This window comes from Pelobates fuscus, chromosome 3, assembly GCF_036172605.1.
Source record: "Pelobates fuscus isolate aPelFus1 chromosome 3, aPelFus1.pri, whole genome shotgun sequence".
Taxonomy (NCBI): domain Eukaryota; kingdom Metazoa; phylum Chordata; class Amphibia; order Anura; family Pelobatidae; genus Pelobates; species Pelobates fuscus.
In genome coordinates this window covers 242,594,468-242,608,434 of record NC_086319.1, presented here as the reverse complement: position 1 = coordinate 242,608,434, position 13,967 = coordinate 242,594,468, and the positions used below count along the sequence as shown (strand labels likewise).

At 36.3% G+C, this 13,967-nt stretch overlaps 1 protein-coding gene across 3 annotated transcripts in view; it reads left to right on the top strand.

Moving 5' to 3' along the window:
- The window catches only part of PFKFB3 (6-phosphofructo-2-kinase/fructose-2,6-biphosphatase 3), an 89,385-nt gene extending 77,629 nt beyond the window's left edge, over positions 1 to 11,756 (top strand). The window contains exons 1-16 of one of the 3 annotated variants that reach the window (XM_063448285.1): positions 990 to 1,295; positions 5,504 to 5,629; positions 5,915 to 6,011; positions 6,196 to 6,262; positions 6,363 to 6,437; positions 6,560 to 6,616; positions 6,880 to 7,004; positions 7,136 to 7,343; positions 7,461 to 7,607; positions 8,116 to 8,220; positions 8,327 to 8,456; positions 8,844 to 8,906; positions 9,020 to 9,087; positions 9,648 to 9,821; positions 10,701 to 10,723; positions 11,531 to 11,576. In XM_063448285.1, coding sequence (XP_063304355.1) covers positions 1,214 to 1,295; positions 5,504 to 5,629; positions 5,915 to 6,011; positions 6,196 to 6,262; positions 6,363 to 6,437; positions 6,560 to 6,616; positions 6,880 to 7,004; positions 7,136 to 7,343; positions 7,461 to 7,607; positions 8,116 to 8,220; positions 8,327 to 8,456; positions 8,844 to 8,906; positions 9,020 to 9,087; positions 9,648 to 9,821; positions 10,701 to 10,723; positions 11,531 to 11,537 — 1,554 coding nt within the window. In that variant the 5' untranslated portion in view covers positions 990 to 1,213 and the 3' untranslated portion in view covers positions 11,538 to 11,576. Of the gene's footprint in view, positions 1 to 989; positions 1,296 to 5,503; positions 5,630 to 5,914; positions 6,012 to 6,195; positions 6,263 to 6,362; positions 6,438 to 6,559; positions 6,617 to 6,879; positions 7,005 to 7,135; positions 7,344 to 7,460; positions 7,608 to 8,115; positions 8,221 to 8,326; positions 8,457 to 8,843; positions 8,907 to 9,019; positions 9,088 to 9,647; positions 9,822 to 10,700; positions 10,724 to 11,530 lie in introns of those variants that run through there. The other 2 variants (XM_063448284.1, XM_063448286.1) reach the window with 2 other exon arrangements.
- The last annotated feature ends 2,211 nt before the right edge of the window (positions 11,757 to 13,967 follow it).

The following is a 13,967-nucleotide window of genomic DNA, read 5'->3' as shown; positions in this document are numbered from 1 at the left end:
CAAATATAGATTAAGTAGTTGTGTTGAAATAATCTTCAGCCGGCTGTTAATTTACTGTTTCTGAATATATATATATATATATATTTTTTTTTTTTACACTGAAAATACAGAAACAAACATATTAGTTTCGGGTAACACCACCCCACACCCAATTAGAATACATATTTAAAAGTGAATGTAATATTTAGTTTTAAAACGATATCCATGAATATAAACCAGATATTTTGAAACTATTCTGCTCATCTGTGTGTTTTAAAAACCTATTTAACATTATAGTGATCATCACATACATTATTAGATCCAGGCAGTGTGAGTGACATTTACCATTTGTACTTTATTAGAATGGTGAAGTAAATATTTGGCGTACATGACACAAAATTAAACACATTTTTACAAGAATTTAAGTCTGGCCAGATGTAATATACCATGCTGCCAATTCAACTCTCACTTTCCCGTTATTTCGGTTTCTGTATTATTGATTGGTGCAGGGCTTATTTACTAAACGAAATCTTATAGAAATGACTACTGATTTGCACAATGACTACGGATCAGCCGCCTTGTAGATGTTAATTCTACATTAACTTATCTGGCTTAAATTGCTTTAAACTGGTTATCAAGCCATTACACTCACCGTTTATTGAATAACTATGATTATGTTGACAAATGACATCCTATATGTATTCTGTTTTCGTGTATTCTCTATGCAACGCATTACACGTGTGCAATTTAAAAATAATATATCATATTTTCACACCAAGAATTGTGCATTTCTCCTCTAACACCCTTACACCATATTCCCGGGAAACATGGGGTTAAGCTATGTACGTGCGGGGCACTAGGACGTGATACCGTGCAGTACACAGAGATGAGCGCTTGGTGGCAGCAGTGAGTAACAGGTGGAATGGGGGCGGTACTGTCGGCATGTGACGTAAGAGGTATCAAGTTGCATTTGGCCGGCCGGGGTTTTTTAGAGCTCGCGGAGAGCGAAGCGATCAGAGAGGATTAGAGGAGGTGTGCTGATCACATCGTGAGAAGTATTCGAGAGTCTTACTAAACGCGCTATCACTGTGCCTAGTATTCCGGATTGGATTTGATACATTCATTTCATTTTGTGAGAGTCCATCCTTCCTGCACAGTAAATAAAGGATCCCTTTGGAGAGGGAGTTCCGGAGTGTACCGTTTGCTCGAGGTCTTATTGCCCCTATTTGCTATCATGCCGCTCCTGGAGTTGAGGCAGAACCGGATTCAGAAGACCTGGTTGCCCATGGGCGATGCGCCAAGGACGCCGATCAATGGTAAGCTGGGATACAGGGCAGGCGGATGGCTGGCCTCCCTCGTGGGGCTGATGATGCTGAGGAGGCTGGATTATCGCTATGTACCGTGCTCTCTCCTCCCAAGCCTCCTGTCATTACACACGTGTTAATGCGATCCGTGCTGCATGGAATGTGGGGAGCACTTGTTGCGGGATGGCTTGAGATTTCGAATGTTTAAAGAGCAGTTCTGGGCGAACGTTCTAAAAGTGAAAAGCCTGCCGCAACATTATATTGCGAGAGCCCAGTGTTTCTCTGGCCAGTTCTCCACCCTGTATTAAATGGACCTAACACAACGTACACGCAGCTGGATCTTCTGTTTTTTAATGGGATCGAAGCTGTATGTGCATCTGGTACATTTTGTTCTGTTGGAGAGTTTTTATATATATATATATATATATATATATATATATATATTGTTTTCTTTTTATATCTTGCTCGCCTTACATATATACACGTTGTGAAACCTGTGCCTTGATCAGAAAATATAAAACCATCTATGTGCCCGTTGGATTGCTGGGCATTTAGCGGGTTAAGCCTTGTCCAGTTAAATGAAGATGCCGGTTGAATCTTAAACAGGGTAGGATTGCGTTGATGGTTGTTGCGTGGCAGTGCTGTGTAATAAGGAGGATGGATGCGTGAATTGTTGGGGGTGGTGTTGCATAGGAATCAGCTGGTGATTCACACATTCCTTTCCTTGGATTGTCTAATGGCCAGCCAGCATTCCATAATTTCCCATCATCTCCAGATCCCCATGCCATGCCTTCAGGCATGGGAGGGCTTCTGTTGTCAGGGATACAGGATTAACATATCAATGAAATCTACAGATCTGTGGCTATGGTTAGACAGCAGTTTTAGGAGTTTGGGTGCAGCATAATAATGTCATGCTAATGATGTGCAGTTATTTTAATTGAGTTTTTGTTTTGCCCGAAATCTCTTAGAATATAAAGTGGTTGGTTTTTTTTTTTTTTTTTTTTTTTTTTTTTTTTTTTTTTTTTTTTTTTTTAATAAGGCTCTTTTGCTTCCTGCACTCACGTTTAGTTTGCATTCTACACAAGTAGAGCAGGGAGTGCTCAGGATAATCCCCCTCCACGTGCATCTGGTTTGAATACATAATCCATGATGTCTGGATTAGAGATCCAAAATAACTTTTTTTTGTACCAGACCTTTAGTCCTCTGCAGAGGATTACAGCTAATCCACGCAATTTTCCAAACTCTAAATTTATGTTTTAACTATAACTATTAGTAGGGGAAAACATTCCCCCCCACCCCCCCTAATTTTAAGGCCACAGTATCAAAAATGAAAGCATAGATGGTTGAGTTTTTCCAGTTTGACTATTTTGACCCTAAATTTAAAATTCACTTTAAATTCACCTTGGGAATAACACTGATGTGGTGATGGCATTTATTCTTTCTCTTTCGTAGCACCAACATAGTTTCGTCAAGTTTATTAGTCAAGCATTTTTGTATATAGTTTGGCAATGAATCACCATTCTGTAAGTTGGTTTCATATTGTTACACCATGCACACTGAGAAATTAAAATTGATCATCTGGTTTTATATTTATTGAATGCATTTTAGGCAAACTATGATTTGGTCACCATTACCTAAAACTGCATCATGGATGCCTAGAATGCCCCCCCTCCTTGTTACTGAGCTATTTTTTTTTTCCCCTATCCCCAATTATTTCCTTAGTGATTATTAACGTAGCACCAACATTTCTCCGGCTACGTTAAGTGACAATAACCAAATCTATTGGGATAGATTAAAATCATACAGATATTTTTTTTTTTTCCCAGAGCTACATTTTCACACTGGATTTTTATTCCAGTAATTCGTGCAGTTGTTTGGTCAGTATTACAAAACCCTTACAGAATATTGGTCTTCGGTAGAAAATGGGCAATGTAGGGCATCAGGTGGGTCAATCAAAAGGGTTTCTCAAATACAAGGTTAGGCTCTGTTACCCTCCCCATTTTATATATTTTATTTTTTTAATTTTATTTATTTATCTTTGGCTCAGCAAGGAGTGTCTCTTGAAACAAATATCCAGTGAGTTAGCAGAATGCAGTACTGTAGACACAATACCATTGACTTGTTCTGTTGTATTGAAAATCATCAAGTGTTTGATATGGCTCAGAAGATAATTTGACCACAATAAACCAGGCATGACTCCCTTTTGTTTGATGCACTTGTCATGTCCAAAAAAAAGTGAATTATTCAGATTGTCCCCTATTCTCCATCTGCCAAATTACTGCCCCCCTCCCTCCTTAACCCCTTAAGGACCAAACTTCTGGAATAAAAGGGAATCATGACATGTCACACTTGTCATGTGTCCTTAAGGGGTTAAAGGTGTTCCTTTGTGCCCAGAACATTTTGGATTATGAGGATTACATTCACATGCGATTACCTGATGCAAACAGGATGCAATTAATACAGCTAAGCTGCCTGGTGTGCATTAATATAATAAACTGTCTGTAGTCGGCATATGCAGCTACTTCATTGTGAGAACAATACGACGAAAGGAACCAGGGAACTAAAGCAAGTGAGTTTTGGCCACCTATAATTGTTGTAGCATAGTTATGACTAAGATTTGTCCTATAATGGCCCTAACCTATCCTGCCCACCCTACGGAAACTATTGCACGTTGAATAAAACATTTAGTTTTTTTTTTTTTTTTTTTTTTTTTTTGTTTAATGTTGACAAAGGTTGGTGTGAAAACTAAATTCGGTTGCTTTTACATAACCCTCAATTTAGAATATCCAGGAATATGTATGTGTATGTGTGTGTTTTTCTCCCTTGAGTCTTCTTAAGTATCTTTGCTGCATTTAATTGTAAACAAAAGATTTACAGAAGGGCTCCCTTTCTAAGTTGCCCAATTCTGTTAGTATTTGCAAGTCCCACAAATGTTGTAATAGCTGGGGGTGGCTTAGGGTGTGGTCTTAATCTTGGCAAACATGCAATTATCAGACACCTAATTTACACACACCAGGGTGCCCATATGTTCCTTCCTTTCTTTTAAAATTCCTTTTAAGGTCAGTGCTTTTATCTGTTACTGAGATCCTGTTTTTTTTTTTTTTTTTTTTTTTTTTTTATCAATTGCTTGGCAAAGAAACCTTGCAAATATTTTGGGCATCTCAGATAAATGTCTAATGCTGATCAGTAAAACTTTTTTTTATTTTTTTTATTTGTTGTGAATGGCATTTACACTAACTTCAGATTTTAAAGTATGTGTTGGCCTCATTCCTAAATAACTTGTACTAACCTGGTGCTTTGCATAAATGTGGCCATTGTTACAATTAATCACACCCAAGTCCTTTGTAACCAAAAGAGCGAATGTTTCGGATGTGTCTATTTAGAACACCTGCTTGAAATTGCAAGTTTAAAGGAAAGGAAAGAAAAGTATATTATAAATTGACTTCAAACTGTCATTTTATTGGCAAATGTGTGAGGAATGCAGTTTGGTGCCATTGTGCTGGTGTGAAATGGACAATGTGTGCAGTTAGGTGTAAACCAATGGTCTTTTCGAACTGCAGAGTCAGTAATGCTCACACTTCTTTTTAACTGCCCACAGGGAGCTTAAAGTGTGGCTTCCAAATATTGTATTTTTTTTTTAATATTTTTTTTTTGTGTTTAATTTACAATTTTATCTGCAGAAGTACACACTTGTAGAATACAACTTACAAAGGCTTTCTCTTATGCACAAATCATATGCATATAATATACTGTATGCATGCTCGGTTCACTGTCTACCCCCTTGAATGAAAACATGGAACAATGGCTACTAGTATTGTATAAGCACCACAGTGCTGATAGTTCTTAATGAGGTAAAATGTCCCTGCCACTGTGGCATTTCACTTGGGGAAACATTTGATGTCCGAAAACTTACTTGCTTGAAGTATTGCCTACTGGTTGTTTCTGTTGAACCGCCAGGGCAAGATCTAGTGTTAACAAGATAAACAAGCAGTACAGTATACTATTATGCATTTTTCCTCCACACTGGGATGCACAAGCTGTTTGCTTAGCTCCTGCTGCCTCTTAGATGAGGTCTGCATAGTTGCTCCTGCTGACTCATGCTGGATGATAAATTGAACACTGTGTGAACAGATGGCAGATATTGATGTCTACTAATCTCCTTAATAAATATCATCTATCTATATTTTATTTTTTTGTCTTTTTTTTTCTTTTAATTGTAGTGGGTGGGCCACATCTTGCCAACTCTCCGACTGTGATTGTAATGGTTGGTTTACCAGCTCGTGGAAAGACCTACATCTCAAAGAAGCTTACACGTTACCTCAACTGGAGTGGAGTCCCTACAAAAGGTAAACTGGACATGAGTAGCTAGGAAGTCCATATTACAAACCTGCAAAATAAGAATTACCATAAACTGACAAATATGTTCTCCACGTCTTAAATTGGAACTCTTCTGAAGACGTCATATGCATTGCATATCTATGCTTCCTGTTCTAGAAAGCCAGGTGTCTTAACATAAAGCACTACAATGGCTTGAAGCTTTTTACCTGATCACGACTAAATAAAGGCATATATGTATCTGTTTACTGCTGTATGTAATTCTATGACTAACTTGGTGGGTTTCTCTGTTGCAGTTTTTAATGTTGGCGAGTACAGACGAGAAGCTGTAAAGGATTTCAGTTCATATGACTTCTTTCGCGCAGACAATCAAGAAGCCATGAAAGTCAGAAGGTACATTCTTTCACTGTTATCCCTTCCATTATAGCAGCACTGCTCCCTTTTCTTGCCACTGGTCATATCCATAGTTTCCAGAACTTCTCTGATCCTTCATATACTCCAATGTGTTACTTTTGAGCTGTCAAGCCATTATGAGCCATCTTTATGTAAATAAATAAAACTTTATTTCTTTATACAGACAATGTGCCGTTGCTGCCTTAGAAGATGTTAAATTATACCTGACTGAAGAAGGTGGACAGATAGCTGTAAGTTACTGTTTTGTATGTTCTGTACTTTTAATCCTCGCCATTTTTATTCTTTTTATTTACTTACACAAATTTTTAATGATTTCTGTATCTTGTTCAGGTCTTTGATGCCACTAATACAACCAGAGAGAGAAGAACAATGATTACTGACTTTGCCAAAGAAAACGATTTTAAAGTAAGTTTGATATTACAGAGTTAATCTCCCGTTCATTATAATCTATGCATATTGTAAGTGAACAATTACCATGTTTGAAGTTACGGTATGGTTTTAATACTTTTTTTTTTTTTTTTTTTTAGGCATTCTTCATAGAATCTGTGTGTGATGACCCAAGTGTTGTTGCCAGCAATGTGATGGTAAGATTACCAATTCGGTGTGAACCTTTGCTATGTTAACTATTTTGTAGAACCAATCATAAACTAAATCTTAGCATCTAGCCCAGCCACAAACATACTTTATTTTTATTTTACTTTTCTGTTTAGTCCTGTCAGGATTTAAAATCTTACCCGAATTCATGTTCTGAGCCAGTGACAGATTTAATGTTCAGTGTATTGTCTAAATCAATGGATCTTTTTTGTTTTTTTTTGTTTTATGACCTCTTATTTGTTGTGTTGTACAGGAAGTGAAACTGAGCAGTCCAGACTACAAAGGTTGTCCATCAAAAGAAGCAATGGAAGACTTCATGAAAAGAATCAACTGCTACAAAAAAAGCTATGAACCTCTTGATCCAGACAGCCATGACAAGTAAGGCCTAATTTTGTTCAGTACACCCTCATTTTAAGTTATAAATGTTCAGAATTCTACGGTTTATACTTTCGCTACTTCTGAGTAGATGTATATCACACATTCTAATGTGATGCCTTTTACTTTCACAGGAACCTGTCCATGATTATTGTGATTGATGTTGGTCGAAGATTTTTGGTCAACAGGATTCAGGATCATATCCAGAGCAAGATTGTCTATTATCTAATGAACATCCATGTTCAGCCGCACTGTATCTATCTGTGCCGTGCTGGCGAAAGTGAATACAACATCAAAGGGAAGATTGGTGGAGACTCCAGTCTATCACCCCGGGGAAAAAAGGTAAATCCTGGTGAATCTATACAATCAGAGGAAGGGTGTTTGTTACTATATAGGTTTTTTTAATTTTATTTATTTTTTTCTTGTAACATGCATAGTAACAAATTAATTTTCTCTTAGTTTGCTATTGCACTCAAGAAATACATTGAGGAACAGAACCTGAAAGAATTGAAAGTGTGGACGAGTCAACTAAAGAGGTCTATTCAAACAGCAGAAGGACTGACTGTGCCTTATGAGCAGTGGAAAGCGCTAAACGAATTGGATGCTGTAAGTCTTTCTTTACTACCTATTTAATTTTTTCTTGTAATTGGTTTGTTCCGTAATTGGGTACATATTGTTGCAGGTACACCCATATCCCGTTGCTTGGATTTAGTGAAAATAAAATTCATTGTATTTAAATTCGCATAGATTAAATCAACATTTTTACCTAAATGGGTCTAGATCAAGATAAACACCTTTGAAACGTTGCAAATTAAAAAAACAAAAACAAAAAAAAATGAATTTGATTTTCACTAAATCCAGCGGGTGCTCATCCTTCTTGTGTTTTTGTATATTCGGAGCGCTGTGTAGCACCATGGTCTTAAGGTAACTTTTTTTTTTTTTTTTTTGTTTTTTTGTTCATTCAAAACTTTATTTAATTAGTGTAATACATATTCACACACTTTGTGGAGAACATTGTCTGTTTTAGGTTAAATTACCTCTTTAATATCTAGCAAGAATTATTGTCTAATGCAGTGCATGACCTTTTTTATTTATATATTTTTTTTCTCTATAGGGAGTATGTGAGGATAAAACCTATGAAGAAGTTAAAGAGCTTTATCCTGAAGAATATGGTCTACGTGCTCAGGACAAATATCATTACCGCTACCCTTCAGGAGAGGTAAATTACATCTGAATTTTATTTGGGTGCACAATTGGAACTTCACTTCATTATAGATTTATATATATTTTTACCTTCCGTAACAAATTTTACTTTTAATATTTAGTCATACCAAGATCTGGTTCAGCGCCTGGAACCGGTTATCATGGAGCTGGAGAGACGTGGAAATGTCCTTGTCATTTGTCATCAGGCCGTGATGAGATGCCTGTTGTCCTACTTCCTTGACAAATCTGCAGGTATGGAATCTTTCTTTATTACAACACTGCTCTAGTTTTGATATTGCCATACAATGTGATCATTCAGGGGATGACCATAATTGAAACCTGTTGCTATACTAAAATAAAGGGTAGAGGTTGGGGAGACCCTAAATATACAACGGTCTCAACTGAATATCTATGCCTCCTTTGTTACTTTCTGTGGTGATTGCCAACATAAATATAAAATTCTAAAAGCGGCAACACTTCTCTAAATCTTTTAGATTATTTTCTGTGCACATAGTGTTGCAATCTTGGGTGGATAAACCAATGTACTGGTGTTCTATAAATGGCTTTTTGTTTGTGTGTTTTTTTTTTTTTATTATATACATACTATGCCTATACTGATTAGATATGTTGTCATTGCAGATGAGATGCCCTATCTAAAGTGCCCCTTGCATTCGTTGCTGAAACTGACTCCACTGGCTTATGGTACGATTTTCTCCATGTTAGTCAGTTTAATTGTACAAGACGTCTTGTTACCACTTTTATTTTTCTGAATGTGAACGTGTATATGCTCACGAATTACATTTTTATTTATTCAGGGTGTCGTGTGGAGACTGTCAATTTCAATGTGGAAGCTGTGAACACTCACAGAGAGAGATCAGTGGAGGTAAATCTACTTTGATTCTATGTATTTTGAAAAAAAATTTCAATTGCTAAGACCAAACATTCTGATATGTAATTATGACTGTAAATACATTAGATAATTTGCACATAAAATTCCAATTAGTACTGTACCGTCAGACTAAATACCATCCCTGGTTTTGGGTAAACTGTTTTCAATGCACATGTTCCACTTGCCCTGTGGCAGTAAACCTTTTTTCCGTACTTTTGAGACATTGAGTGCATCTCCAGTTTACCCTCAAATCAAAGGTTGGCAGCAGTTGATGCACCTGCTGTACATGCCCCACTCATCCAAATGGAAGGAGTTGCTGTCATGTTTAGATTGGACAGTGTAAACATGTTGAGTGTTTTTATATATTTTTTTTATTTTTAAGCTTATTATTTTTAATTTTTTTCACTAGTAAATGCATTTTTAAAAGCAAACTGTGTTAATGTGCTCACTATAGGAGATGGGGCGATTGTCACCGGTGAATTCTAGTCCTACTTGTTTTCTCAGTAGTTTAGGCATAAACACCTATTTTATTATGTGTATTCTCTTTTCTGCAGGATTTCAAGAAGGGTCCTAATACTCTAATGAGACGCAATAGTGTTACCCCTTTTGCTAGTCCTGAGCCGAATAAAAAAGCTCGAGTCAATAGCTTTGATGAGTTGGGTGCTTCAGCATCTGCTTCAGTACTATATTGTGCATGCCAAGAACCACCCACTGTACAAGCTGGACAGGTTGGTGCATTTCCTCACTTCAGTGTTTATTTTTTTTATTTTTTGTTTATTTTTTTTGTTCTATCATGGACATGAACAATTATCCCCTGCATCTTTCCCTTATCTGCTTACATTAAGATGGAGGCTACAGTGCTTCTGCCTCTTTGTCCTCTTACTTTCGTTTTGCCAGCGCATGGATCATGAGACAGCTATATCCCACTGCCTTTATTATTCTGCTAAATATTTCTACGTTCACCCATTCCTTAAACAAAACTGAAAACCCATTATAACACCTTACCATTATATGGCACAGTGCTGTACAATAGGTAAACAAAACTGGCACTAAATTCTAAAAAAAAGAGCATGATTTACATTATAGAACAATAGGTGAAGAGGGCCTGTCCAAAAGAGCTTTTACAACCTCTCTAAAAGGGTGAGGGAGAAATATACAAAGGGAATTATGTGATCTGTATGTACCTTAGGGATGGGTGGTGGGATGTTGGCAGAGGAGGGAAATAAGGGGAGAACTGATGGACTTCTCTAAAGTAATGTGCTTTCAGTATTTCTTGAAGTAATGCAGAGACTGGGAGAGTTGCATATTCCCACAGAAGAGAATTCTATAACGAGGGAGCAAACTTGCCATTGCTTCTATAGTGAAGCAAGTAAAGGCATAAATGGGTTTTTCGCAGCCACCCTGCATAACTGCCTGCTAGGGCATTCTTTTTATTTCTACTTGCATTTTTGTTTTGTAGTCCCGTCCCCCATTTTTTTTTTTTTCCCTCCGTTCATGAGCTTGTCTAGCAAGAGTTGTTTTGTTTAGAAAGTCTTGAACCACTCTGTTTACCTACTGCTATTCTCTTCTTACACTTGCTCCTTTTTCTTTTATTCCCTCCTTTACAGCCTTTGATAGGAAAGGCTTGTCTGTAAGTATTATCTTGCATTTCTGCTTTAGCCCTGCATGATGGAACACCCTGCAAGCTGTTGAATTTCTATTTGCTGTTTTAACTCGTTACTAATCTCTCTTAACATGCGTGGGTGGATTTTAGTGTTGGTGCCTTTAACGATATTATAAATAAATAAAAAGTGTGTATGTAAATTTTTTTTTTTTTTTTTTTTTTTTTTTTTAACCCTCCTTCCTTAAAGGTGATCAATAGGTGATTACTTAGCAAGGGCTCTTTTATTTTTATTTTTTTTTTCCAAAGGTAATTCAGTGCATGTTGGCACGCTTTCCTCCTGTGTGAATTAAATCCCGTTTTGCTCACACAGTGGATTATCACACCGGTTAAGTGCAGTCTGCAATATTTTACATTTTGCACTCCTTTGACATGGTGACAATCCTTGGCAGTCTGTGATTTGTATTTCCACTTCCATTATAAAGTACATTGTTTCTAGAAACGGGAGCATTTTATGAAGTAAAAATCTAAGGCTGACTATAAGTTTGTTATATACCTAGATGCGATAGTTGGCATGTACTCATTGGTAATTACATTAAAATTAAAAAAAATTATAGTCTTGGTGTTCCAAATCTGAGTTTTATAATGCTTTGTGAACAATAGGGTTGTCATATAATTGATTACTTGATCACAAGAATCTGATTTTACTGTACATGTCCATTTTGTGGTGTCTTGATGTTAACCTGATTTGTTTTTTGGGGGGTTTTTTTTTGTCCCTAATACTTCACCCCTGTATGGAAAACTTATACTAAAAAAAAAAATCTTTCCTTTTTCTAGGGTGTAAGTGATGTTGCTGCAGAAGAAGCCCCTGTATCATTCTTTATCGGATCATGAATGACATTGATAAATGATAGACATTACCAACAACAGGACAGCTGTTCTTTACATTCCACACTTCATTGAGAACTTTCTTTTTTTTTTTTTTTCTGATGGTTCCAATCCGCAGCTGTTTATTTTTGAACAAATTTGGATTTTAGTGGACAAACGATTTGCCACTAATGGATGTTTTCTTGTGCGTTTAAAAAAACAAAAACTGAAACAAAAAGATTCACTTCCAGATCATTTCAACTATGGTGTTCAAAGCAGAGACTTTGCCTTTTTATTTACATTTTTTAAAACTTTTTTGTTTTGCTTACTAATTTTTTTAATTTCTTGTGTTTTTTTTTTTTTTTGAGAGGGGGAGGAGTCTAGTGTATTTTAATAGTTGTTTCTGCCAACTTTGGAAGTTTTTTTTTTTGTTTTTTTTTCTTTGCAAATGGTAGTTATTTGGAAAATAAGACTACATAATCTGGTTTCTATTCTTCCACTGTGATCTCTTTAGGATCACTGTACTGCTGTTTGCATTATGCAACAAGTTCTAAATTAAGCTGGTTAAGATATAGAACTCGGAGTACCAAAGGTGAGCAAGACTTTTATTTTTTTATTTTATTTTTTTATTTGACTTTATTTTGTTCTGGTAAACCAAAAGTACTGTCTATTTATTCCACCACTTGGTGCTAGTTTGATCGTGGCCTCTGTGTAAACGTTACATGTTTTTAATACAGACGGGCACAGTCACACCAAATGCACATTGTTCAGACACAGGTATTGTGTTCGGTTTTACGCTCACCCTTTTCGGTACTAGAGAATAATGTCTAAACTAACTGAGCCTTGAGCATGCATGGCTTATTAGGCCACGATGTAACTCTCAGTTCAGTGAGGGAAGACCTAGAGTAGTGTTGGCCCACCTTGACCTCTATATGTTTGTGAACATGCTGGGCATCATAGGAAATTAATTCTTGAAACATTTTTGGGCACAAAGGTTGACTACAATGGAAAAGCACTCTTATTCTCCCAGTAGCGGCTAGTAGAACAGTATATGACTGCTTTCTACTCCTGGAACTTGACTATTTGGGAGCTGTGCCCGCTGCTAGAGCCTTCTTTAGTCTCCTTGCTCACACTCCTACACTGCTGTGCTTTGCAGTGTGTGGCCATTTTCGTAGACTTCGTTAGGTTTTCTACTTTAGTCTCTAGGGAGCATAGTTACTCCTAAGAAATACAATGTATTTTTTTTATAGTTTAACTTTATCTCAAAGATGCATGTTTGCACTTTACGCTAATGGTCGGGACAGGGTTATGAAGTGCAGATAATATGTGGAAGTCTTGGCACAGATGAGATGGACTGACTAAGAAGTGGTAGTGGTTAGACATTCATATAGTGTCTGAATACATAGCAGTGGCATGGGATTCAGATGCTGATGTATATTTAGATTTGTCAGCCTAACTTTGCTGTTTTGGAATTGTCATAGAGTTGTAGTGTTAGTTAGGCATAATGCCTATGGCACTCACTGGATACCAAGACCATAGCAGACTTTGACAAATCTCTTCTGCGTAAATGGAAAGATGGTTTTGAATTGTATTTATATATTTTTCTTTTTTGTGTGATTGTAATTGGTTATTTTGTATGTTTTTATATATATAATTTTTATTTTTTTTCCCAAAAGTGCAGTTAACCCCATGGCTAAAAAATACTTCTCTCTACGTATACAAGCACGGCTAAATGTCTATTTTTATTTTGATATCTTCCAAAGGATCATCTCATATTTGTATACCCCTATCAACTACCGAGCTACATAAAAGGTTAATACTACCGGTGTGTTCACTAAATGTCATGCTCAAAGCATTTACATTTATTTTGAAATTAACCCCTTAAGGACCAAACTTCTGGAATAAAAGGGAATCATGACCTGTCACACACGTCATGTGTCCTTAAGGGGTTAAAGACCTTGGTTTTTGTTATTACACTTAAATTCACTCCACAGATGCATCCTAAAACAAGAAGCCTTGGGGTCCTTTTTGCACATCAAAAAGAAAATCATTCTCATCACTTTATGTATAAAAAAAATAGAATCTTGTGATACACCTGACGTAGGAGGTGTTTAACGTGTACATCATTCTTTTAGGAGCTGTTAGATTTATTCCTTGCGTGTTTGCGTTTGTTTTAATTTAAAAAAATAATTTTTGTCTCTCTGTAGCAGTAAAAGAACTGATAGTTAAGACCACAAGACAAGTTGTGTTTTTTTTGTTTTTAATTTTGTAATATATTTACTTTTTTATTAGTTACACTTTTTTAATGTTAGATGTGATATTTATTTAATGTATTCAGCTTAGCTTGAATTTTTTTTTCATATTTTGTAACTTTGTTTATGTATTTTCCTGTGTCCCCATCTGAGAA